This window comes from Hypanus sabinus (assembly GCF_030144855.1).
Source record: "Hypanus sabinus isolate sHypSab1 chromosome 24 unlocalized genomic scaffold, sHypSab1.hap1 SUPER_24_unloc_1, whole genome shotgun sequence".
NCBI lineage: Eukaryota > Metazoa > Chordata > Chondrichthyes > Myliobatiformes > Dasyatidae > Hypanus > Hypanus sabinus.
Genome location: NW_026778922.1, coordinates 350,649 through 375,970, shown reverse-complemented (window position 1 = coordinate 375,970; position 25,322 = coordinate 350,649). Strand labels below are relative to the sequence as shown.

The following is a 25,322-nucleotide window of genomic DNA, read 5'->3' as shown; positions in this document are numbered from 1 at the left end:
TGGTGCGCAGTCTCCTCCAGTCTGCAGAAGTGACACGGAGCTGGGAGGGACATCGCAGGCTGCCACTCCATGTAGCAGCCTCCACCCCAGAACTCCCCAAGAGTGGAAGAAGGGTGATCCTGCAGCATTTGGATCCCTGACCTCACTGATGGAGCTGCAGGTTCCTGGTATTCCTGCCCAGCCGTCGGACCAAGACGGGTCTCCAGGTCAAGCAACGTTCTCTCAAACTCAGAGCCCCGCCTCTGTCGACATCCTGTGCTCCCGACATAGAAACCGGATATGGGCCTTGCCCACATCCCACCACGGCCAGAGGAAGCAGAACTCTCTGTCTCTCTCTCTCCAGGTGAGCCAGAATGCTCAGAATGAATCAGCTGTCCTCCAGTTGTTAAAATGCCAATACCCAGATCCCACCTGAGGCAAATTCCACCCACACGAGGTGATGATCTGAGCACGACACCGGCCGCATGGAAGATGCCGACACACTGGATTTGTACACCCGAGAGATGTAGAGGTGGTCTATGTAGGATCCTCTTCCTATAGACCTTCTCGGGAAGCTGCGAGAGTCGGGGTGAAGATTCCGCCAGCTGTCCACCAAGTCAAAGGAGCCGACTAGCTCCTTTAACTTCTTTGCCGATGCTGGGTCTTGCTGGAGACGAGAGCGGTCCTCCACCTCGAGGGTACAGTTGAAGTGTCTACCGAGGATGACGCAGTCCCCAGGATCGATGGAACTCGGCAGAATGGACAGCCGACAGAATCTGCATCAGCCCGCGCCTCAGGGCTCACACACGGATAGATTGCAAAGGTACATCGAGGCACATGGCCAGTGGAGCAGATGGCTGGGAACAATTTCCGGCTGGAAGGTCGGGGCCAAAAGGATCACCACCCCGCTGGAGTTGGAGCTGAGGTGGCTCATGTAGACCTGGCACTCCAGGAGCCAAGTGGACTCGTTCTCTGGGATGGTACGGGTTTCCTGCAGGAAACTCACTGTGTATCTCCCATCCCCGAGGGCTGAGCGATTGTTAAATCTGTGACCCTTCACACTGAGACCAGCTATGGTGAGCTTCATGTCGGGAGGTCACCAGGCCTCAGGACCAGCATCCTTTCCAGTGAGAGCAGAGGCACCCTCAGCCACACTTTCCTGAGAGAAACCAAGAATGTCCTTTGCTCTCTGGGCCCGAGTGGTGCCAACGCCCTCTCCTGAAGGAGTGAGGCTGCTCCCCTCTCACCAGCTCAGCCAGGAAGGAGTTAAGCCGTTGCCTGTCCTACCCAGACACAGCATTTCTGTCCCCTTTCTATCTCAGGATGACACACAAGGACTTCAGGGTTTAGGAGCAACCTCCTCTTGGATTCTGGCCCCTCCGGTGATATCCCCATGTCTGCGTTCTCATTCCAACGGTGGCAGGAGCAGGCACAGCAGGAAGGACAAGCAGGGCGGACATTGTTGGGAGTAGGAGTGTCAGTCTTCAGCTCAAAATGGGCATTAGCTCTGGGTAAGCTCCTTCTTATTTCTCGTTTACTGACCCGTGTAGTCAATGGCTGTTGTGTGTTCTTCATGCCGGATGCTGGAGTCCTGGGAGACCCAGAGTGTGGTGTATCCAGCTGCTGCACCTTGAAGACCGTGTTAGGGATCTGGAGCAGCACTTGGATGACTTCCGTCATCGATCAGAGTTACAGGGAAGTAGTCGCTCCAAAATTTCAGGAGTCGAGCAGCTGGGAGAGACCAGGTTACTGGCACCGAGCACGAGTCCATCGTGCACTAGGGAAGGAGGGAGAAGAGGGGAGCTGTAGTGGTAGGGGACGCAATATTCAGTGGAACAGACGAGATTCTGTGGACGTGACCGGGATACCTGTATGGTACGATGCCTCCCAGGTGCCAGGGTCAGGGATGTCTCAGATCGCATCCACAACATTTTAGAGAGGCTGGGAGAGCAGCCAGATCTCTGGGTACGCACTGGTACCAATCACAAAGGAAGGCAAAACGAGAAAGGATCTAAAAAGCATGGATTGAGACAGATTTTTCTCTGGCAAAGGTGTCTTTGGCAAGTGGGAAGCCTTCAAAGCAGGAATTTTGAGAATGCAAGAGTTTGTATGTTCCTGTCAGGATTAAAGTTGAAGTGAATAAGAATAAGGAGCCTTGGTTCTCTAGGGATGTTGGAACTCTGATAAAGAAGTAGAGAGAGATGTATGACATGAATAGGAAATGGAGCAAGTAAGGTACTTGCGGAGTATAAAAAGTGCAAGAAAATACTTCATAAAGAAATCAGGGGTTTCCGGTGACATCATTGTCGAGAATGGCAGCTTAAGTCACCAGCTCCTCCGGAAAAACGCGTATTAAGCCCCATTAACCCATCAAATGTAGTACTTTTCGAAAAATATTTGAACTGAAAAGAGGGGCAAGAATGGGGAAAAAGAATGTAAATTAAAAATCGACACTGCGGAGCCTGCGGCCGAGAGGAGTGCAGCGAGTGGCTCTCCTACCCAACCACGTGCCAGCGAGGCGGACGCTGGGCCTCGCTCAGGCAAAGCGACGAATATGATCGAAATTCTGAAAGAGATAAGGGAGTTCTGGAAAGAAATAGAGCAGCAGCTACATGATATTCAGTCAGAGCTCACCAGCGTCAATCAAAAAATAGCAGTGGCAGAGACTCGAATTGAGAAGGTGGAAGATCGCGTTCAAAACGCAGAATGGATACTGAGTAAGACAATAAAAATATTACATCACCAAGAAGGTAAACTGCTTGACCTGGAGGGAAGATCACGGCGAAAAAATATCAGAATCTACAACGTTCCCGAAGGAGCGGAGGGCTCGTCTATGACAGAGTTTGTCGGAAAGTTGCTGTGGGACACGCTGGAGCTTCCCTCGGCTATGGAGCTGGAAATCGAAAGAACCCATCATACGCTAGTCCCGAAGTCTACCCAAGATAAGCCACGTTCAATAATAATTAAATTCGTTCGGCACAGCTCCAAGGCGGAGGTTCTATGAAGGGCCTGGGGTAAGAGGAGTGTTTTTCGACCACAGATTAATATATTTCCACCAAGATTACCCCCCCCCCCCCTGCGGTCTTGCAGAAACACAAAGAATACTCTGAAGTAAAGCGAGGACTAAAGCAAAAAAAGATTAAGTTTTGATGCTTTGCACCCTCAGAGGTTAGAATAAACTCTCTGATCTCCTCAACATGGATCAACAGGGACTTCTGCGAGGGATGAGAATGTCCATCGTCTCTCTCTGCACCCTCACTATACATAGACCTCCATCTTCCTCTCCTTGTGTTCTAGCAGACGGGACAACTTCCAACCTACACTGCTCAGTGGGAATCTCACTCATACTTGTTGACTCCACCTTGGTTAAATTCCTGGAGTGAGTTTGGAACTTCCTAGTTTGCCACAAATCCTGTCAGTGCTGCCCCATCGCTCTGGGTCACAAGAAGCAGAAACACATTACAGATGGTTCAGACACCCCTTGTGCAATGAAGAGGAATTTGTTTCTGTGGCAGCAGGAAGGCACCCAGCACTCGACTGTACTTCTTGGCATGGTGCCAAAAATTCCAAAGCTGGACTAGATTCCGTCAGCCCCAAAGAACTCCAGGGCCGTGAAAGGTCGAGACATCTGAAACACTTCGACACCCGCTCCGAACAAGAGACATGACAACACAAGAGAGAGATGCTACCCTGATGTTAGTAGGGAAACAACAGTGTTTCCTGCTCTCAGAGTGAAATGGTTTCCATGCCAGGAGCTTGACCCCGGGAGTGTGTGATGGGACAGTGCAGAGGGAGATTCACTCTCAGTCTGACCCTATCAGTGAGTGATGGGACGGTGTGGAGGGAGATTCACTCTGTGTCTGACCCCGGGAGTGTCTGATGGGACGGTGTGGAGGGAGATTCACTCTGTGTCTGACCACGGGGAGTGTGTGATGGGACAGTGTGGAGGGAGATTCACTCTGTGTCTGACCCCGGGGAGTGTGTGATGGGACAATGTGGAGGGAGATTCACTCTGTGTCTGACCCCAGGAGTGTGTGATGGGACGGTGTGGAGGGAGATTCACTCTGTGTCTGACCCCGGGGAGTGTGTAATGGGACGGTGTGGAGGGAGATTCACTCTGTGTCTGACCCCGGGAGTGTGTGATGGGATGGTGTGGAGGGATATTCACTCTGTGTCTGACCCCGGGAGTGTGTGATGGGACGGTGTGGAGGGAGAGTCACTCTGTGTCTGACCCCGGGAGTGTGTAATGGGACGGTGTGGAGGGAGATTCACTCTGTGTCTGACCCCGGGAGTGTGTGATGGGACGGTGTGGAGGGAGAAACACACAGAGAAAATGCTGGAGGAAATCAGCAAGACAGACAGCATCTATGGAAATAAATAAACTTTTGACATTTCTGGCTGAGACTCTTGTTCAGGATTGAAAGAAAGATGAGAAGTTGGGTGGAAGTACAAAGTCACAGATGTAGGTGAAACTGGGAGGGGGAGGGCTGAAGTAAAGATCTGGGATGCTGATTTGTGAAAGAGATGAAGGAGTGGAGATAGGAGAGGGTGGAAGAAAGAAGGGGAACTGATGGCAGGCAAGGAGAGAGGAGAGAATATGGAATGCTGAAGGGAATGGGGGACAATTACCAGAAGTTTGAGAAATCGATGCTCATGCCATCAGGTTGGAGGCTACCCAAACAGAATATAAGGTGGAAGATCCTGAGCTATCAGCTTGCCAGCTCTTTACTCCGTCTCTCCCAGTTTCAGTTATCACCTGCCATCTTGTTCTTCCTCCTCCCCTCCCCCACTTGGTTCTAACTTCTCACCGTTTTTCCATTGCTGCCTGACTACTCTTTTCCATCGTTGCTGCCTGGCCTGCTGAGTTCCTCCAGCGTTCTGTGTATGTTGCTTGGATTTCCAGCATCTGCAGTGTAGTGGGAGCTTCACTCTGTCTGGTCCCCAGGCGTGGCTGATGGGACACTATGGAGGAGCCTTTAACTACTGGTCAACTGTGATCTGTTTCTTCCCTCTGAACCAGCACTCCAGATCATGCCCAGGACCCGGAGGCTGATAGGAACACCAGTTCCATCCTCGAGGAATTACAGACTCTGGGATCTCAGTTCATCGACGAGTTGGACAGTGGGGCCAACATCTCAGGTAGGCCTGCAGGCATTTGCCTCAGAGAGTCAGGGGGCTGCATATGATCTGGGCTTGTAGTGTGTGTGTGTGTGTGTGTGTCTGTGTGATGTAAATGATGGTGTGTCTGTGTGTGTGTGTCTCTGTGGTGTGTGTGTGTGTGTGTTTGTGTTTGTGTGTCTCTGTGTGTGTGAGTGATGGTGTGTCTGTGTGTGTGTGTGTCTCTGTGTGGTGTTTGTATGTGTGTCTCTGTGTGTGTGAGTGATGGTGTGTGTTTGTGTTTGTGTGTCTCTGTGTGTGTGAGTGATGGTGTGTCTGTGTGTGTCTCTGTGTGGTGTGTGTTTGTGTGTGTGTCTCTGTGTGTGTGTGTGTGTGTCTCTCTGTGTCTCTGTGTGGTGTGTGTGTGTTTGTGTTTGTGTACGTATACACAAGGTGTACAGGAGTGATAGAGATCTGCAGTAGCCTTCCCCATATGCCCCTACCTCCAGGACAGGACATATTCAGGGAGCAATATCTCAAAAAGGCGGCTCCCATCACCCAGGGCAGGCCCTTTTTTCATTGTTACCATTGGGAAGGAGGGACAGAAGCCTGAAGGCACACACTCAGTGATAAAAACATGGAAAATAGGTGCAGGAGTAGGACATTTGGCCCTTCGAGCCTGCACCGCCATTCAGTATGATCATGGCTGATCATCCAACTCAGAACCCTGAACCTGCTTTCTCTCCATAGCCCCTGATCCCTTTAGCCACAAGGGCCATATCTAACTTCCTCTTAAATATAGCCAATGAACCAGCCTCAACTGTTTCCTGTGGCAGAGAATTCCACAGATTCACCACTCTCTGTGTGAAGAAGTTTTTCCTCATCTCGGTCCCCTTTATCCTTAAACTGTGACCCCTCGTTCTGGACTTCCCCAACATCGGAAGCAATCTTCCTGCATCTAGCCTGTCCAATCCCCTTAGAATTTTATACGTTTCAATAAGATCCCCCCTCAATCTTCTAAATTCCAGTGAGTATAAGCCTAGTCGATCCAGTCTTTCTTCATATGAAAGTCCTGCCATCCCAGGAATCAATCTGGTGAACCTTCGCTGTACTCCCTCTATGGCAAGAATGTCTTTCCTCAGATTAGGGGACCAAAACTGCACACGATATTCTAGGTGTGGTCTCACCAAGGCCTTGTACAACTGCAGTAGAACCTCCCTGCTCCTGTACTCAAATCCTTTTGCTATGAATGCCAACATACCATTTGCCTTTTTCACTGCCTGCTGTACCTGCATGCCCACCTTCAATGACTGGTGTACAATGACACCCAAGTCTCGTTGCACCTCCCCTTTTCCTAATCCGCCACCGTTCAGATAATAATCTGTTTTCCTGTTCTTGCAACCAAAGTAGATAACCTCACATTTATCCACATTAAATTGCATCTGCCATGAATTTGCCCACTCACCTAACCTATCCAAGTCACCCTGCATCCTCTTAGCATCCTCCTCACAGCTAACACCGCCGCCCAGCTTTGTGTCATCCGCAAACTTGGAGATGCTGCTTTTAATTCCCTCGTCTAAATCATTAATATATATTGTAAACAACTGGGGTCCCAACACTGAGCCATGCAGTACCCCACTAGTCACTGCCTGCCATTCTGAAAAGATCCCGTTTACTCCCACTCTTTGCTTCCTGTCTGCCAACCAATTCTCTATCCATATCAATACCATACCCCTAATACCGTGTGCTTTAAGTTTACACACTAATATCCTGTGTGGGACCTTGTCAAAAGCCTTTTGAAAATCTAAATATACCACATCCACTGGCTCTCCCCTATCCACTCTACTAGTTACATCTTCAAAAAATTCTATAAGATTTGTCAGACATGATTTTCCTTTCACAAATCCATGCTGACTTTGTCCGATGATTTCACCTCTTTCCAAATGTGTTGTTATCACATCTTTGATAACCGGGTCTAGCATTTTCCCCACCACCCATGTCAGACTAATCGGTCTATAATTCCCTGGTTTCTCTCTCCCTCCTTTTTTTAAAAAGTGGGGTTACATTAGCCACCCTCCAATCCTCAGGAACTAATCCAGAATTAAGGAGTTTTGAAAAATTATCACTAATGCATCCACTATTTCTTGGGCTACTTCCTTAAGCACTCTGAGATGCAGACCATCTGGCCCTGGGGATTTATCTGCCTTTAATCCCTTCAATTTACCTAACACCACTTCCCTACTAACATGTATTTCCCTCAGTTCCTCCATCTCACTAGACCCTCGGTCCCCTACTATTTCCGGAAGATTATTTATGTCCTCCTTAGTGAAGACAGAACCAAAGTAGTTATTCAATTGGTCTGCCATGTCTTTGTTCCCTATGATTAATTCACCTGTTTCTGACTGTAAAGGACCTACATTTGTCTTGACCAATCTTTTTCTTTTCACGTATCTATAAAAGCTTTTACAATCAGTTTTTATGTTCCCTGCCGGCTTTCTCTCATAATCTTTTTTCCCTTTCTTAATTAAGCCCTTTGTCCTCCTCTGCTGGTCTCTGAATTTCTCCCAGTCCTCAGGTGTGCCGCTTTATTTGCTAATTTATATGTTTCTTCTTTGGACTTGATACTATCCCTAATTTCCCTTGTCAGTCATGGGTGCACTACCTTCCCTGGTTTATTCTTTTGCCAAACTGGGATGAACAATTGTTGTAGTTCATCCATGCGATCTTTAAATGCTTGCCATTGCATATCCACCGTCAACCCTTTAAGTATCATTTGCCAGTCTATATTAGCTAATTCACGTCTCGTACCTTTAAAGTTACCCTTCTTTAAGTTCAGAACCTTTGTTTCTGAATTAACTATGTCACTCTCCACCTTAATGAAGAATTCCACCATATTATGGTCACTCTTACCCAAGGGGTCTCGCACGACAAGATTGCTAACTAACCCTTTCTCATTGCTCAATACCCAATCTAGAATGGCCTGCTCTCTAGTTGGTTCCTCGACATGTTGGTTCAGAAAAACATCCCGCATACATTCCAAGAAGTCCTCTTCCTCAGCACCCTTACCAATTTGGTTCACCCAATCTATATGTAGATTGAAGTCACCCATTATAACTACTGTTCATTTATTGCACGCATTTCTAATTTCCTGTTTAATGCCATCCCCAACCTCATTACTAGGTGTTAGGTGGCCTGTACACAACTCCCACGTGTTATGCAGCTCTACCCATATCGATTCCACATCCTCCAGGCTAATGTCCTTCCTTTCTATTGTGTTAATCTCCTCTCTAACCAGCAATACTACCCCACCTCCTTTTCTTTCCTGTCTATCCCTCCTGAATATTGAAAATCCCTGGATGTTGAGCTCCCATCCTTGGTCACCCTGGAGCAATGTCTCTGTGATCCCAACTATATCATATTCATTAATAACTATCTGCACATTCAATTCATCCACCTTGTTACGAATGCTCCTCGCATTGACACACAAAGCCTTCAGGCTTGTTTTTACAACACTCTTAGCCCTTATACAATTATGTTGAAAAGTGGCCCTTTTTGCTTCTTGCCCTGGATTTGCCTGCCTGCCACTTTTACTTTTCACCTTACTACTTTTTGCTTCTACCCTCATTTTACACCCCTCTGTCTCTCTGCACTTGTTCCCATTCCCCCTGCCACATTAGTTAAAAACCTCCTGAACAGCAGTAGCAAACGCTCCCCCTAGGACATTGGTTCCAGTCCAGCCCCGGTGCAGACCGTCCTGTTTATACCGGTCCCACCTTCCCCAGAACTGGTTCCAATGCCCCAGAAATTTGAATCCCTCCCCCTTGCACCATTTTTCAAGCCACGTATTCATCTGAAATATCCTCCTATTTCTACTCTGACTAGCATGTGGCACTGGTAGTAATCCAGAGATTATTACCTTTGTGGTCCTACTTTTTAGTTTATCTCCTAACTCCCTAAATTCACCTTGTAGGACTTCATCCCGTTTTTTACCTATATCGTTGGTACCTATGTGCACCACGACCACTAGCTGTTCACCCTCCCACTCCAGAATGTCCTGCAGCCGCTTAGGGACATCCTTGACCCTTACATCAGGGAGGCAACATACCACCCTGGAGTCCTGGATTCAGGAAGAGCTGCTTCCCCTCCACCTTCAGATTCGTGAATGGACACCAACTCTCTGCAGTATTACCGCTCAGTGCTGTCCTACAACAAATGTGACAGCGTATGCTGCTGATGATTCTGATCTGAAGGCAGAGGGGAAGAAGCTGTTCCTGAATTGTTGAGTGAATCCGCTACATGAAGGACAGAGAAAGAATGAGGTGCGGGGGGGGGGGGGGGAGGGAAAGAAGCGGGAGAGAGGCAGTGAGAGAGAGACAAAAATAGAGAGAGGTAGGTGGGGAAACAGACAAAAAGGAGGCATAGCCAGTGATGCACCATCAATAACTCACTGAGATGTAAGGCGAGATATCAGCTTTTATTGACTGGAAGAAGGTACAAGCAGTGAGTGACCACCATACTACATCCTGGAGTCTGAGAGGCCGGACTCAGGCCTTGATCGCCTTTATACAGGGGTCTGAGGGAGGAGCCACAGGAGCAGTCAGCAGGGGGCGTGTAGTTCACCACAGCCAGAGAGACAGAGGGAGAGATGAAAAGGAGACACAGACAGAGAGGGAGAGGGAGAAGGCGATGGTATTGTACCTGGGTCTTGGAAGGTAGGGGCACTGGTGGTGAGCTGTGGTTACACAGGCCATTCACCCATCTCTTTCTCTGTACAGCAGATGCCCGGATGGCCTCAGTCGTCTCGGAAAATGAAGAGCTGCGGGAGAAACAGTGAGTAGACGCATTTCTCCCTCTTGTCAGAGGGAGGGCAGTGGTCAATCTCACATGCAAAAATCCACAATGTCCATTTCCTTTTGTTCCCTGCACATCCATGTGTCTGTCTCACAGCCCCTTCAACACCACTGTCTGCCTCCGTCACCACTGTCTGTTAGATAAATAAATGACCTGCCCCTCACATCTCCTTTGAACTTACCCCCTCTCACCTTAAACACAAGCCCTCTGGTGTTCCCTGGGGGAACAGATACTATCAGTCTACTCTATCCGTGCCTCCCGTAATCTATCGGATCTCCCCTCGGCATCTGACACTGCAGGGAAAAAGACCCAAGTTTGTCCACCCTCTCCTTACAGCTCGTGTCCTCGAATCCAGGCAGCACCCTGGTGAACCTCTTCTGCCCCCTCTCCAAAGATCCCCCTCACCCACAAATAAATCATCAAGCTCGTTAGTTGAGAAAATGAATTTAACTGTCAAGATGTCATGTTGGGGCTGTGTAAAACTCCAGTCTGTCCACCCTTGGAGTATTGTGTGAAGTTCCGATCGTCCCGTTACAGGATGTGTGTGTGTGTGTGTGGGGGGTGCACACGAGGTTCGCCAGGATTAGAGGGCACAAGCTCTAAAGAAAGGCTGGACTAATTTGGGTTGTCTTATTTGGAGCAGCAGAGGGGAGAGCTGATAGAAAGTTATGAAAGAAAATTTAAAGCGGTGTCACAGAGAGATCACCTATCACCTGCCATCTTGTAGTTCTTCCTCCCCACTGTCCAACTTGCCGATGAACTGAGATCCCAGAGTACTTATGTCCTTTTGGCACAAATCTAAGTACTGAGAAGAGAAGTTGGGATGTTATGTTGAAGATGTATGAGACATTGGTGAGGCCTGATGTGTGGTTTTGGTCACCTACCTACAGGAAAGATGTAAATAAGGTTGAAAGAGTACAGAGAAAATCTACAAGGATGTTGCCGGGTCTGGAGGACCTGAGTTGTAGGGAAAGGTTGAATAGGTTAGGTCTTTATTCCTTGGAACGTAGAAGATTGAGAGGAGATTTGATAGAAGCGTACAGAATTATGAGGGGTATAGACAGGGTAAATGCAAGCAGGGTTTTTCCACTGAGGTTGGGTGGGAGTATAACCAGCGGTCATTGGTTAAGGGTAAAAAGTCAGATATTTTAGGGGAACATGAAGGGAAACTTCTTCACTCCAAGGGTGTGAGAATGTGGAACAAGGTCCCAGAACAAGTGGTGCTCGATTTCAACGTTTAAGAGAAGTTGGATAGGTACACGGACGGGAGCAGTGTGGAGAGTTGCAGCTGGGTGCAGATTGATGAGACTAAACAGATTAAATGGCTCAGCACGGACTAGATGGGCCAAAGGGCCTGATTCTTTGCTGTACTTCATGCTCTTCTGACGTCCGCTCTTGCCCCTCATCCCCTGCAGGGTGGTTCTGGAGAGTGCACGCCGCTCGCTGCTGGCCCGGGTAGAGGAGTTGGTTCACACCCGCACTGAACTCCAGGAGGAGATGCGGAGGCTGCAGGAGCACAGCAGTGCCCAAGAGCTGCGCGTCGGCCAGCTGGGGGCAGCACTGAGCAGGTGGGAGGGGCCTGGGGCTCGTGTGGGGCAGTTTGGTACCATCCGCTGGGTGAGGGGGACATTGGGACGGGGGTGCTCTGGGGTGGGAGGGGACTTTGGGACAGGGGGTCCAGAGTGAGAGGGGACATTGGGTTGGGGCCCAGGGTGAGAGGGGACCCTTGGGACAGGGGGGGGGCCGGGGTGAGAGGGGACATTGGGACGAGGGGTCCAGAGTGACAGGAGACATTGGGTCGGGGCCCAGGGTGAGAGGGGACCCTTGGGACAGGAGGCCTGGGGTGAGAGGGGACATTGGAACCGGGGGGTCTGGGGTGAGAGGGGACACTTGGGACGGGGGGCCTGGAGTGAGAGGGGACATTGGGACAGGGGGCCAGGGGTGACAGGGGACATTGGGACAGGGGGCCCAGGGTTAGAGGGGACATTAGGACAGGAGGCCTGGGGTGAGAGGGTACATTGGGATGGGGGGCCCGGGGTGAGAGGGGACATTAGGACGGGGGCCCGGAGTGAGAGAGTACATTGGGACAGGGGTGCCCGGGGTGAGAGGGGACATTGGGATGGGGGGACTGGGGTGAGGGGGTACATTGGGATGGGGGGCCCGGGGTGAGAGGGGACATTAGGACGGGGGCCCGGAGTGAGAGGGTACATTGGGACAGGGGGGCCCGGGGTGAGAGGGGACATTGGGACAGTGGGCCCGGGGTGAGAGGGGACGTTGGGACAGTGGGCCCGGTGTGAGAGGGGACATTGGGATGGGGGGACTGGGGTGAGGGGGGACATCAGTACGGGGGCCCGGGGTGAGAGGGGACATTGGGACGGGGGGACTGGGGTGAGGGGGGACATCAGTACGGGGGCCCGGGGTGAGAGGGGACATTGGGAAGAGGGGCCTGGAGTGAGGGGGGACATTGGGACAGGGGGCCTGGAGTGAGAGGGGACATTAGGACAGGGGGTCCTGGGGTGAGAGGGGACATTGGGAAGAGGGGTCTGGAGTGAGAGGGGACATTGGGACGGGGGGCCCAGGTTGAGAGGGGACATTGGGATGGGGGGCCCGGGGTGAGAGGGGACATTGGGACGGGGGGCCCAGGTTGAGAGGGGACATTGGGACGGGGGGCCTGGGGTGAGAGGGGACATTGGGACGGGGGGCCCAGGTTGAGAGGGGACATTGGGACGGGGGGCCTGGGGTGAGAGGGGACATTGGGACGGGGGGCCTGGGGTGAGAGGGGACATTGGGACAGGGGGCCCTGGGTGAGAGGGGACATTGGAACCTGGGGGTCTGGGGTGAGAGGGGACCATTGTGATGGGGGGCCCGGGGTGAGGGGGACATTAGGATGGGGGGCCCATGGTGAGAGGGGACCCTTGGGCCGGGGGGCCGGGGTGAGAGGGGACTCTTGGGACGGGGGCTCGGGGTGAGAGGGGACGTTGGGACAGGGGGCCCAGGGTGAGAGGAGACATTGGGACAGAGGGCCCGGGGTGAGAGGGGACATTGGGACGGGGGGACTGGGGTGAAGGGGGACATTGGGACAGGGGGCCTGGAGTGAGGGGGGACATTGGGACGGGGGGCCCAGGTTGAGAGGGGACATTGGGACGGGGGGACTGGGGTGAGAGGGGACCCTTGGGCCGGGGTGAGAGGGGACCCGGGACAGAGGGCCCGGGGTGAGGGGGGACATTGGGACCGGGGGACTGGGGTGAGGGGGGACATTGGGACAGGGGGCCTGGAGTGAGGGGGGACATTGGGAAGAGGGGTCTGGAGTGAGAGGGGACATTGGGACGGGGGGCCCAGGTTGAGAGGGGACATTAGGACGGGGGGCCTCGGGTGAGGGGGGACATTGGGACGGGGGGCCCAGGGTGAGAGGAGACATTGGGTTGGGGCCCAGGGTGAGAGGGGACAACATTGGGACAGGGAGCCCGGGGTGAGAGGGGACATTGGGACAGGGAGCCCGGGGTGAGAGGGGACATTGGGACAGGGGGCCTGGGGTGAGAGGAGACATTGGGTTGGGGCCCAGGGTGAGAGGGGACAACATTGGGACAGGGGGCCCGGGGTGAGAGGGGACATTGGGACAGGGGGCCTGGGGTGAGAGGGACATTAGGACAGGGGGTCTGGGGTGAGAGGGGACATTGGGACAGGGGGTCTGCGGTGAGAGGGGACATTAGGACAGGGCGTCTGGGGTGAGAGGGACATTAGGACAGGGCGTCTGGGGTGAGAGGGAACATTGGGATGGGGGGGCCTGGGGTGAGGGGGACATTGGGACGGGGGTCCGGGGAGAGAGGGGACCCTTGGGACGGGGGGTCCGGGGTGAAAGGTGACACTGGGACAGGGGGCCCGGGGTGAGAGGGGACATTGGGACAGGGGGCCTCGGGTGAGGGGGGACATTGGGACGGGGGGCCCAGGGTGAGAGGAGACATTGGGTTGGGGCCCAGGGTGAGAGGGGACATTGGGACGGGGGGCCCAGGGTGAGAGGAGACATTGGGTTGGGGCCCAGGGTGAGAGGGGACAACATTGGGACAGGGAGCCCGGGGTGAGAGGGGACATTGGAACAGGGGGCCTGGGGTGAGAGGGGACATTGGGACAGGGCCCAGAGTGAGAGTGGACACTGTTTGGGATGGGGCCTTGGGAGTAAGAGGTGGGGACTGAGGTTAGGGATGGTCCAGTCTCCTAATGCATGGGCGAGTGTTGATGGAGAGGAAGGGAAGGTTCTGGAGGGAGTGAGGAGAGGAGAGATCTTGGAGGGTGGTGGAAATTGTCCAGAGTTGGTAGGGGAGGGGGAGGGAAAGGGGCTGAGAGGAGCGGATTGAGTAGGAGAGGATGGGGGCCAAAGGAGGAGTCAGAGGAAGAAGGAGCGTTTGGGTCAGCAGGGAAGGGGGACAGAGGGAGTGAGGGAAAGGCGGGAGATGAGTGAGGGGACTGCTGATCGTCTCTTCTGTCTCCAGGGCTGAGGCGATGAACAAGAGCCAAGGGCAAGAGGTGAATTTAGTTCCATCCACTACCGGTATAAAACCCCTGCCCCTTCCCACCCCACTTCCTACTCTGCCCTCTCCCACCCCCCTTCCTACTCTGCCCCCTCCCACCCCCCTTCCTACTCTGCCCCCTCCCACCCCCCTTCCTACTCTGCCCCCTCCCACCCCCCTTCCTACTCTGCCCCCTCCCACCCCCCTTCCTACTCTGCCCCCTCCCACCCCCCTTCCTACTCTGCCCCCTCCCACCCCCTTCCTACTCTGCCCCCTCCCACCCCCCTTCCTACTCTGCCCCCTCCCACCCCCCTTCCTACTCTGCCCCCTCCCACCCCCCTTCCTACTCTGCCCCCTCCCACCCCCCTTCCTACTCTGCCCCCTCCCACCCCCCTTCCTACTCTGCCCCCTCCCACCCCCCTTCCTACTCTGCCCCCTCCCACCCCCCTTCCTACTCTGCCCCCTCCCTACTCTGCCCCCTCCCACCCCCCTTCCTACTCTGCCCCCACCCACCCCCCTTCCCACTCTGACCCCTCCCACCCCCCTTCCCACTCTGACCCCTCCCACCCCCCTTCCCACTCTGACCCCTCCCACCCCCCTTCCCACTCTGACCCCCGGTACAGTCTCTGCCCTGGAGATTTTCCCTTTAGCCTCTATTTGATCTCTTCCACAGGACCACTCCCAAACTGGCTGCTTCACCCGGGCTGAGATGTCGCGCGTCCTCACCGAGCGTAACCTGTACAAAGAGCGTCTGATGGACCTTCAGGAGGCTCTTCACCGGAGTCAGCAAGTCAGGTACTGAGTGAGTTCAGGGAAGTGAGCCTGGTTACAGGTACAGAGAAACGGCAGTGCAGGCAGACACAAGGTGCAAGGGTCACGACGAGGTAGATCGTGAGGTCAGGAGTCCATCTTATCATACTGGGAGACCGTTCAATAGTCTGATTACAGCGGGGTAGAAGCTGTCTTATCGTACTGTGGGACCGTTCAATAGTCTGATAACAGCGGGGTAGAAGCTGTCTTATCGTACTGGGGGACCGGTCAATAGTCTGATAACAGCGGGGTAGAAGCTGTCTTATCGTACTGGGGGACCGTTCAATAGTCTGATAACAGCGGGGTAGAAGCTGTCTTATCGTACTGTGGGACCGTTCAATAGACTGATAACAGCGGGGTAGAAGCTGTCTTATCGTACTGGGGGACCGTTCAATAGTCTGATAACAGCGGGGTAGAAGCTGTCTTATCGTACTGGGGGACCGTTCAATAGTCTGATAACAGCAGGGTAGAAGCTGTCTTATTGTACTGGGAGACCGTTCAATAGTCTGATAACAGCGGGATAGAAGCTGTCTTATCGTACTGGGGGACCGTTCAATAGTCTGATAACAGCGGGGTAGAAGCTGTCTTATCGTACTGGGGGACCGTTCAACAGTCTGATAACAGCGGGGTAGAAGCTGTCTTATTGTACTGGGGGACCGTTCAATAGTCTGATAACAGCGGGGTAGAAGCTGTCTTATCGTACTGGGGGACCGTTCAATAGTCTGATAACAACGGGGTAGAAGCTGTCTTATCGTACTGGGGGGCCGTTCAATAGTCTGGTAACAGCGGTGTAGAAGCTGTCCTCGAGCCTGGTGGGACGTGCTTTCAGGCTTTTGTATCTTCTGCCCGGGGGGGGGGGGGTGGAGGTTAGAGAGAATGTCCGGTGCGGGTGGGGTATTTGATCACACTGGCTGTTTTACTGAGACAGTGGGAAGTGTGGACAGAGTCCATGGAGGGGAGACTGGTTTCCGTGCTGTGCTGAGCTGTGTGTCCACAACTCTCTGCGGTTTCCTGCGGTCCCGGGCGGAGCAGTTGCCGTTCCGAGCTGTGATGATCCAGATCAGATGCTTTCTGTGGGGCATCGGTGAGGGGTCGACGGGGACGTGCTGAGGAAGTAGGGGTATTGGTGGGCTTTCCTGGTCACACAACCAAGACTTATGATATGCACCAGCTGCTCATACGACTATGCACATGTGACGTTGATGGGGAGGCTAGGCAGGGGTTACAGCTTGCCCGAGGGTAACCTGCAGGCTCGTGGAAGGAAGGAGCGCATTGCACACACACAGGGACACGAAGCTCTCTCAAGCTCAGTATCATTGATGTAGGGAGGAGTGTGTGTACTGCTCCCCTTCCTAAACTCTGAACCAGCTCTTCTGTTTGGAAGATGGGGTTCACAGGCAGAGTGTCACCACAGTGTGGGCTTGATGGATGGACGAGAGAGTGCAGGGTGAACACCAAGGTCAAAATGATAAATGAGGACTGAAGGACTCAGCTCAAAGCGTCGGCTGCTTATTCCTCTCCATAGACGCTGCCTCGCTCTTTGTGTGTGCTGTTGCTCTGCATTTCATAAATCTCATGTGTTAGATGACGGCAACAATCCTGAATTCTTGACCCACATCACCCATCTCTCTCCGTTGTCCATCCACAGGGTGATGAGGGAGCAACAAGCACAGAGTCCGTCGGGAAGGTCCACACTCTGGGATCGGTGAGTAGCAGACTGGTTTTCTCACATCTCCCAATCCTCAGTTACCTCAGTAAGGGTCTGACCCAGGGGTATATGGAGATGGGAACTGTGCACAGAGCTCCTTGAGGGGGGTCTGACCCAGGGATAAGGAGACAGGAACTGTGCACGGTGCTGACTCAGGGGGTTACAGAGACGGGAACTGTGCACGGTGCTCCCGGTGTGGGTCTGACCCAGGGATACGGAGATGGGAACTGTGCACGGTGCTCCCGGTGTGGGTCTGACCCAGGGGTATATGGAGATGGGAACTGTGCACGGTGCTCCCGGTGTGGGTCTGACCCAGGGCGATACGGAGACAGGAACTGTGCACGTTGCTCCCGGTGTGGGTCTGACCCAGGGATATGGAGACAGGAACTGTACACGGTGCTCCCGGTGTGGGTCTGACCCAGGGGGTTATAGAGACGGGAACTGTGCACGGTGCTCCCGGTGTGGGTCTGACCCAGGGGGTTACAGAGACGGGAACTGTGCACGGTGCTCCCGGTGTGGGTCTGGCCCAGGGGGTTATGGAGATGGGAACTGTGCACGGTGCTCCCGGTGTGGGTCTGGCCCAGGGGGTTATGGAGATGGGAACTGTGCACGGTGCTCCCGGTGTGGGTCTGGCCCAGGGGGTTATGGAGATGGGAACTGTGCACGTTGCTCCCGGTGTGATTTGACCCTGGGGGTTATGGTGATGGGAACTGTGCACGGTGCTCCCAGTGTGATTTGACCCTGGGGGTTATGGAGATGGGAACTGTGCACATTGCTCCCGGTGTGATTTGACCCAGGGGGTTGTGGAGATGGGAACTGTGCACGGTGATCCCGGTGTGATTTGACCCAGGGGGTTATGGAGATGGGAACTGTGCACGTTGCTCCCGGTGTGATTTGACCCTGGGGGTTATGGAGATGGGAACTGTGCACGGTGCTCCCAGTGTGGGTCTGACCCAAGGGGTTATGGAGATGGGAACTGTGCACGATGCTCCCAGTGTGGGTCTGACCCAGGGGGTTATGGAGATGGGAACTGTGCACGGTGCTCCCAGTGTGGGTCTGACCCAAGGGGTTATGGAGATGGGAACTGTGCACGATGCTCCCGGTGTGGGTCTGACCCTGGGGGATATGGAGATGGGAACTGTGCACGGTGCTCCCAGTGTGATTTGACCCTGGGGGTTATGGAGATGGGAACTGTGCACGGTGCTCCCAGTGTGGGTCTGACCCAAGGGGTTATGGAGACGGGAACTGTGCACGGTGATCCCGGTGTGGGTCTGACCCAGGAATATGGAGTCAGGAACTGTGCACGGTGCTCCCGGTGTGGGTCTGACCCAGGGGGTTATGGAGACGGGAACTGTGCACTGTGCTCCCAGTGTGATTTGACCCAGGGGGTTATGGAGACGGGAACTGTGCTCGGTGATCCCGGTGTGATTTGACCTAGGGGGTTATGGAGACGGGAACTGTGCTCGGTGATCCCGGTGTGGGTCTGACCCAGGGGGATATGGAGACGGTAACTGTGCACGGTGTTCCTGGTGTGGTCTGACCCAGGGGTTATATGGAGACGGTAACTGTGCACGGTGCTCCCGGTGTGGGTCTGACCCAGGGGGTTATGGAGACGGGAACTGTGCACGGTGCTCCCGGTGTGGGTTCGACCCAGGGGGTTATGGAGACAGGAACTGTGCACGGCGATCCCGGTGTAATTTGACCCAAGGGGATATGGAGACGGGAACTGTGCACGGTGATCCCGGTGTGGGTCTGACCCAGGGGGATATGGAGACGGTAACTGTGCACGGTCCTCCCGGTGTGGGTCTGACCCAGGGGGTTATGGAGACGGGAACTGTGCACGGTGATCCCGGTGTGGGTCTGACCCAGGGGGTTATGGAGATGGGAACTGTGCACGGTGCTCCCGGTGTGGATCTGACCCAGGGGGTTATGGAGACGGGAACTGTGCATGGAATGACTCCTGTCTTTACCTTTCCCACAGGTTTCACCGTCTGCTGGGACTGTCCCAGAAACGAGACGACCTCCCCTTGGAACCTGCAAGACCCGCACTCATGCCGCCAAGCTTGGAACTGATGCCCCGTCAAAGGAGGGGGAGGACAATGGGTGTGGAGGTGATCAAGTGAGTTTCTCTCTACCTCAGACTGTTCACTCAGATGATGCTGGGAAACTGGACAGACTTCTAATCTCTCCCTCTCTCTCCCCTCTCTCTCCCTCTCGGTCTTTCTACTCCCTCTTCCCTCCCCCAACACTCCCTGTCCCCTCTCCCCTCCCCAATCCCTCTCTCTCTTTTCTTTGCCTCTCTGCTACCCTCTCACTCCCCCCACTCCTCACCAGCCCCCTCTCAGACCCCTACAGGGAACAACAGAGGGAGAGCTGGCGTCAGACCAGGTCCTACATCTGGGAGCATCACGGACGAGCTCAGATCCAGGGGTGGAGTCTTCCCATGCAGGTCAGTACCAGGGTGGAGTCAGGTGAGTTACTGAATTTATAAGTAAAGAAACCACTCTAGAAGGCCCTTCAGCCCCTCTGGACCTGCTGGCCCGCAATCCATCGCTGTAAACCTGCAGTCCCTTTGCTGAATGGTATCGGTGCATGGCATAAGGGAAGGTGTGAACCCCTGCCCTACCTTTGTTAGCGTTCAGACGTGGCTGTCACGGACTGTAACACACGAGATTCTGCAGAGCAACACACACGTCAGGCGCTGAAGAGACTGCTGATGAAGGGTCTCTGCCTGAAACACTGAGTTCGTTCTCAGCTGAACTGTGTGCATGAATATAGCCAAACAAAGCAACGTAATTCCGGGGCCAAGGTGTAAAAGGCATTCCCAACAGCACACAGCTTATATCGTCACAGTCGCAGAAACACATATAGCCCAAGTTCCTGAGTGGCATGACCTGCAGGTTGTCCACATTGAGCTTGTCTTCCAGGGAGCAAACACTGGAGGGCAGCACCAACCCAGTGCTCCTGTGGAGCCCCCTGCTCCCTCCCTCACCACCTCTCATCGACTCGTTATTCCGTTCCCCACTGCCTGGCTTGTTTGCGCGTATTGTGGCAGACTAGATGGGCTAGTATGTTCCCTCAATGCTCCCTACTGCTGTCCAATTGCCCCCGCCTCAACCATTTCATCTGGCAGATTGTTCCATATTCAGGCCAAAAAGTTCCCCTCGGATCCCTATTAAATCTCTTTCCCCCTCTCACCTTAAACCTGTGCGGTGCTGTGAATTTAATATTTCAGTAATAGTACGACCATAAGACATATGAGCAGAATTAGGCCAATCAGCCCATCAAGACTGATCATGGCTGATCGCGGATCCCACTCAACCCCATACACCTGCCTTCTCACCATATCCTCTGATGCCCTGACCGAGCAGCAAACGATCAGCTTTCATCTTGAGTAAACACATGAACTTGCCCCTCAGGGTTAGAAAGGATGTATTGAAACTGGAGATGATTAACAGCCCATGAGAAAGGTTCTAGCATGGATAAAGCAGTGGCTGGTCAGGAGGAGTCAAACCTTTTCTGGTTGGCTGCCAGTGACAAGTGATGTTCTGCAGGGGTTGGTGTTGGGACTGATTCTTTTTACTTTGTATGTCATTGATTTGGATGATGGAATTGATGACTTTGTTGCAAAGTTTGCAGATGATATGAAGACAGATGGAGGGGTAGGTAGTTTTGAGGTAATAGAGGCTACAAAAGGATAGATCAGGAGAATGGGTGAAGTGGCAGATGGAATGCAGTGTTGGGAAGTGTCTAGTCTATTTGGTAGAAGGAATAAAAGGGTTGACTACTTTCTAAATGTAAAAATCTGGGGGGCAAAGTAACTTTGGAGAGCTTGTGCAGGTTAAAATCCTAAAGGTTAATTTGCAGATAAGTCAATGGTGAGGAAGGCAAATTTAATGTTAGCATTCATTTCAGGAGGACTAAAATATAAAAGCAAGGATGTAATTATATTGACTGTTCTATTTATTATACATTACTGTGATTGTAGATTGCACATTTAGATAGAGACATAACGTTAAGATTTTTACTCATTAATGTGAAGGATGTAAGAAATAAAGTCAGTTCAATTATTTTAAGAGACTCCTGGATAGATACATGAAGCTTAGAAAAATTTAGCTTAGAGGGCTAAAGGTGACACTAGGTAATTTCTAAAGTAAGTTCGTGTTTGGCACAGCATCATGGGCCGAAGAGCCGGTATTGTTCTGTGGGTTTCCATGTAACATTGAGACTTTATAGCACAGGTGAGGGCTCACTTGGAGTATTGTGAGCAGTTTTGGGCCCCTTCTCTTGGAAAAGATGTGCTGAAACTGGAGAGAGTTCAAAGCAGGTTCATGAAAATGATTCCAGGATTGAACAGCTTGTCACATGAAGAGCGTTTAATGGCTCTGGGCCTGTACTCACTGGAATTCAGAAGAATGGGGGGTGACCTCATTGAAACCTGTCGAATGGTGAAAGGCCGCGATAGAGTGGATGTTGGGAGGATGTTTTCTATGGAGGGAGAGTCCAAGACCAGATGACACAGCCTCAGATTCTTTTAAAATGGAAATGAAGATTTACTTCTTTAACCAGAGAGTGGTGCTCTCACTGTGAAATGGGGGCATCGCTTTTTTCCCTTGGGGAGAGAGAGAGAGCCTGTGGTATGTCAAATTACTGGGTGAATGAGTAGTCTTTGGGTTACTGCAAGTCTGCGTCTTTACTGATGCTTTGCTGCATGCTTGAGTGGGATGGGGTGCCAAAGCTTTTTTGCTGGGGGGGTCATTGCCTTGCTACAGCTTGTGCCTGGGGGGCTTTGGGGTTCTAACATTTAATTGTCATTCATTCTTTGGGGCACTCCTCTGTTTTCGTGGATGTTTGCGAAGAAAAAGAATTTCAGGATGTATATTGTATACATTTCTCTGACATTAAACGTACCTATTGAAAACTATACCCTTTCCCAGCTTGTCTCTTGTAAAAGTGCTGTTCCCTTTTCTCAGTTCCTACATCTCCACCACATCTGTTCCCAGGATGAGGCTTTCCTTTCCAGAAATGCTCCTTCAAAGAATAGGGGTTCCCTTCCTCCACCAATGATACTGCCCTCACCCATGTCTCCTCCATTTGCCATACACCCGCCCTCACAGTCGCTACTTCTCTGGGACGTGTTCAAAGCGCACTTGTCAGGTGAGACAAAAGCAGCACTGTAAGCTGAAAATACAGACATTGCAGTCAACCTCGGTGGTTTGATGTCCGTGCTTCAGCCACTAAGATGTGAGTTTAAACAAACCATTCAAAGAATTCATGCGATGACAGTGGAACCAATTTGACTCAAAAACAGCCAATAAATACGACCCATGTAGTCGTTTTTCCAAAGTTGGCACCCTCTGTATAAGCCGACCCCCTAATTTTAGGACCAAAATTTAGGGCCAAATTCTCGGCTTATACACCGGAATTTACGGTAAGCAGAAAGCTGAACAGCCAGAAGTCGTGGTCCATGTAGGCACCAATGACATAGCTAGGGTGGGTGATGAAGTTCTGCACAGGGAGTTAGGGGCTAAGTGAAAGGGCAGGGCCTCGAGACTTGTGAGCTCAGGATTGCTACCTGTGACATGTGCTAGTGAGGTCAGAATTAGGAAGATGATGCACAGCTAAAGAGTTTGTGTAGGAGGGAGGGCATAAGATTTCTGGATCATTGGGCTCTTTTCCAGGGAAGTGGGACATGTACAGAAGGGATGGCTTGCACCTGAACTAGTGAATTGAATTTACTTTACATCCTTCATATAGATGAGCAAAAATCTTTACGCTATGTCTCTATCTAAATGTGCAATTTATAGTAATTTATAATAAATAGAATGTACAACAGGACAGCCAATGTAACATAGAAATACAATTGTATCAGCATGAATTAATCAGTCTGATGGCCTGTTGCTCCTGGCTTTTATGCTGCGGTACCATTTCCCGGTTGGTAGCAGCTGTGGTTGCGGTGACTCGGGTCCCCAGTGATCCTTCGGGCCCTTTTTACACACCTTTCTCTGTAAATGTCCTGAATCGTGGGAAGTTCACATCTACAGATGCGCTGGGCTGTCGGCACCACTCTCTGCAGAGTCCTGCGATTGAGGGAGGTACAGTTCCCATACCAGGCAGTGATGCAGCCGGTCAGGATGCTCTCAATTGTGCCGCTGTAGAAAGAGCTTAAGATTTGGGGACTCATACCAAACTTCTTCAACCGTCTGAAGTGGAAGAGGCGCTATTGTGCCTTTTTCACCACACAGCCGGTGTGTACAGACCACGTGAGATCCTCAGTGATGTGTATGCGGAGGAGCTTAAAGCTGTTCACCCTCTCAACCCAGATCCACTGATGTCAACAGGGGTTAGCCCGTCTCCATTCCTCCTGTCATCCACAACCAGCGACACTGAGGGAGAGGTTGTTTGCTTGACGCTACTGTGTCAGAGAGATGACTTCTTCCCTGTAGGCCACCTCGTTATTATTTGAGATGAGGCCAATCAGTGTTGTATCATCAGCAAATCTAATTAGCAGATTGGAGCTGTGAGTGGCGACACAGTCGTGGGTATACAGAGAGTAAAGGAGGGGGCTTAGGACACAGCCCTGAGGGGCAACTGTGTTGAGAGTCAGGGGGGTGGAGGTGAGGGAGCCCACTCTTACCACCAGCCAGCAATCTGACTGGAAGTCCAGGATCCAGCTACACATGTCTGGGTGCAAGCATATCTTTACTTCCCCATCTCGAGCTCTCCGGCACTTATCCCTGCAAGCGGTCTAAATGCTATTTCTGTCCATAGACCACCTCCCTCACCATCTTTCAGGGATCAAGGCGGTTCTTCAGCTGAGAAAATACTTCACTTGCAAATCTACTGGGATTGTCTGTTGTGTCTGGTGCTCCTCTGTGTTGGTGAGACCTGTCACACTTCATCGATCACCTCCACTCCTTCCTGGTGGCTACACACTTTACTTTGGATTCCCATTCCCCTTCCAACATGTCAATCCTTGGCCACCTCTTGTGCCATGATGAGGCCACCATCAGGGTGGAGGTGCAACAGTTTACATTCTGTCTGGGTGACCTGCAACCTGATGGCCAAATCAACTTATCCTTCTGGTATTTTCCTTCCTCCTTCTGTTCCCACTCTGGCCTCTTACCCCTTCTCTCCACTCTCCCTCTGTGTTGCCAAGCAAGCTGACATGGTTATGAAGATGGATGCTGTGTGGCCCTTCAATACTCAGAGGTGGGGGATTGAGTTCAGGAGCTGTGAGGTAATGTTGCAGCATATTAAACCCTGGTTAGATTGCACTCAAGAGTATCGTGTTCCAGTTGCCTCATTATAGGAAGGGTGTGGGAACTTCAGAGAGAATGCAGAAGAGATTGACCAGGATGCTGCCTGGATTAGAGAGCATGTCTGATGAGAAAAGGTTGAGCAAGCTGGGGCTTTTCTCTTTGGAATGGAGGAGGATGGAAGCAGGAGCATGCCATTTGGTTCTTCGTGCCTGCTAGCCCATCCAGTACTGGGTTTCCTCGAGAGCTCCGGGTGTCCTCCCACGTCCCAAAGACGTTTTCTTTAGATGGTTGGTAAGTTGTGCGCATGCTACGTTGGCACCGGAAGTGTAGCAACAGTTGCTGTCTGCCCCCATTGCATTATCAGACGGTGTGATTCAGTGTGCGTTTCGATGTGCGTTTCAACGTATGTCTTGGTGTGTGTTTCACTGCGTTTCGACATGTGTTTCAATGTGCGTTTGAACGTACGCTTCACAGCGCGTTTCGAGTACGTTTCACTGTGCGTTTCAACATGCATTTCGGTTTTACTTTTTGCTGTGTGTTTCGATGTACATTTCACTGCATTTCATTGCCCTCCCTCTTGCACCTCCCACTCTCTGTCATGCCACTGTGTCTCCCACTCCCTTCCCCCAACATCCACCCTAACCCTTGATACTCTATTGCAGGACATCATAGAGGGTCACCAGGCTGCTGGTCTGCAGACACCGATTGGCCCATCCCCATCTCTGATCCATGTCCGTCTGCTCGACCAGCGGAATCCTGGCTTCAAGGTGAGTGTCCTGAAGAGATGGGAGAGAGAATGAGAGAGAGTGAGAGTGAGAGAGAGTGAGAGAGAGTGAGAGAGAGTGAGAGAGAGTGAGAGAGTGTGTGTGTGTGTGTGTGTGTGTGTGTCTCTGATTTTCCTCTTCTCGGACTGACCATTTCTTTATTTCCACCTTCCTCCTCCACACTCTCTCCCTCTGTCTCTACCCAACCTACCCCTCCCACTCTCCACACACCCCCTCTACCCCTTCTCTGAACAACCACCCCATCCAAAAACTCCCACTCAACGACAACACTCTCTCTCAACACCCTCCACCCTCTCACCCTCTGTCGCACCCCCTCTCTTATGCC

At 52.3% G+C, this 25,322-nt stretch overlaps 1 protein-coding gene across 6 annotated transcripts in view; it reads left to right on the top strand.

Moving 5' to 3' along the window:
• The window catches only part of LOC132385452 (C-Jun-amino-terminal kinase-interacting protein 4-like), a 173,608-nt gene that overhangs the window by 113,548 nt on the left and 34,738 nt on the right, over positions 1-25,322 (top strand). For 5 of the 6 annotated variants that reach the window (XR_009509185.1, XM_059957533.1, XM_059957534.1 and 2 more), the window contains exons 9-17: positions 5,000-5,118; positions 9,852-9,906; positions 11,343-11,495; positions 14,415-14,448; positions 15,106-15,227; positions 16,891-16,947; positions 18,932-19,069; positions 19,285-19,399; positions 24,875-24,979. Coding sequence is in view for 5 of the 6 variants with exons in the window: in XM_059957533.1 (XP_059813516.1) it covers positions 5,000-5,118; positions 9,852-9,906; positions 11,343-11,495; positions 14,415-14,448; positions 15,106-15,227; positions 16,891-16,947; positions 18,932-19,069; positions 19,285-19,399; positions 24,875-24,979 (898 nt within the window). In the remaining variant the exon portion in view is untranslated. The remainder of the gene's footprint in view (positions 1-4,999; positions 5,119-9,851; positions 9,907-11,342; positions 11,496-14,414; positions 14,449-15,105; positions 15,228-16,890; positions 16,948-18,931; positions 19,070-19,284; positions 19,400-24,874; positions 24,980-25,322) is intronic. The other variant, XM_059957531.1, reaches the window with a different exon arrangement.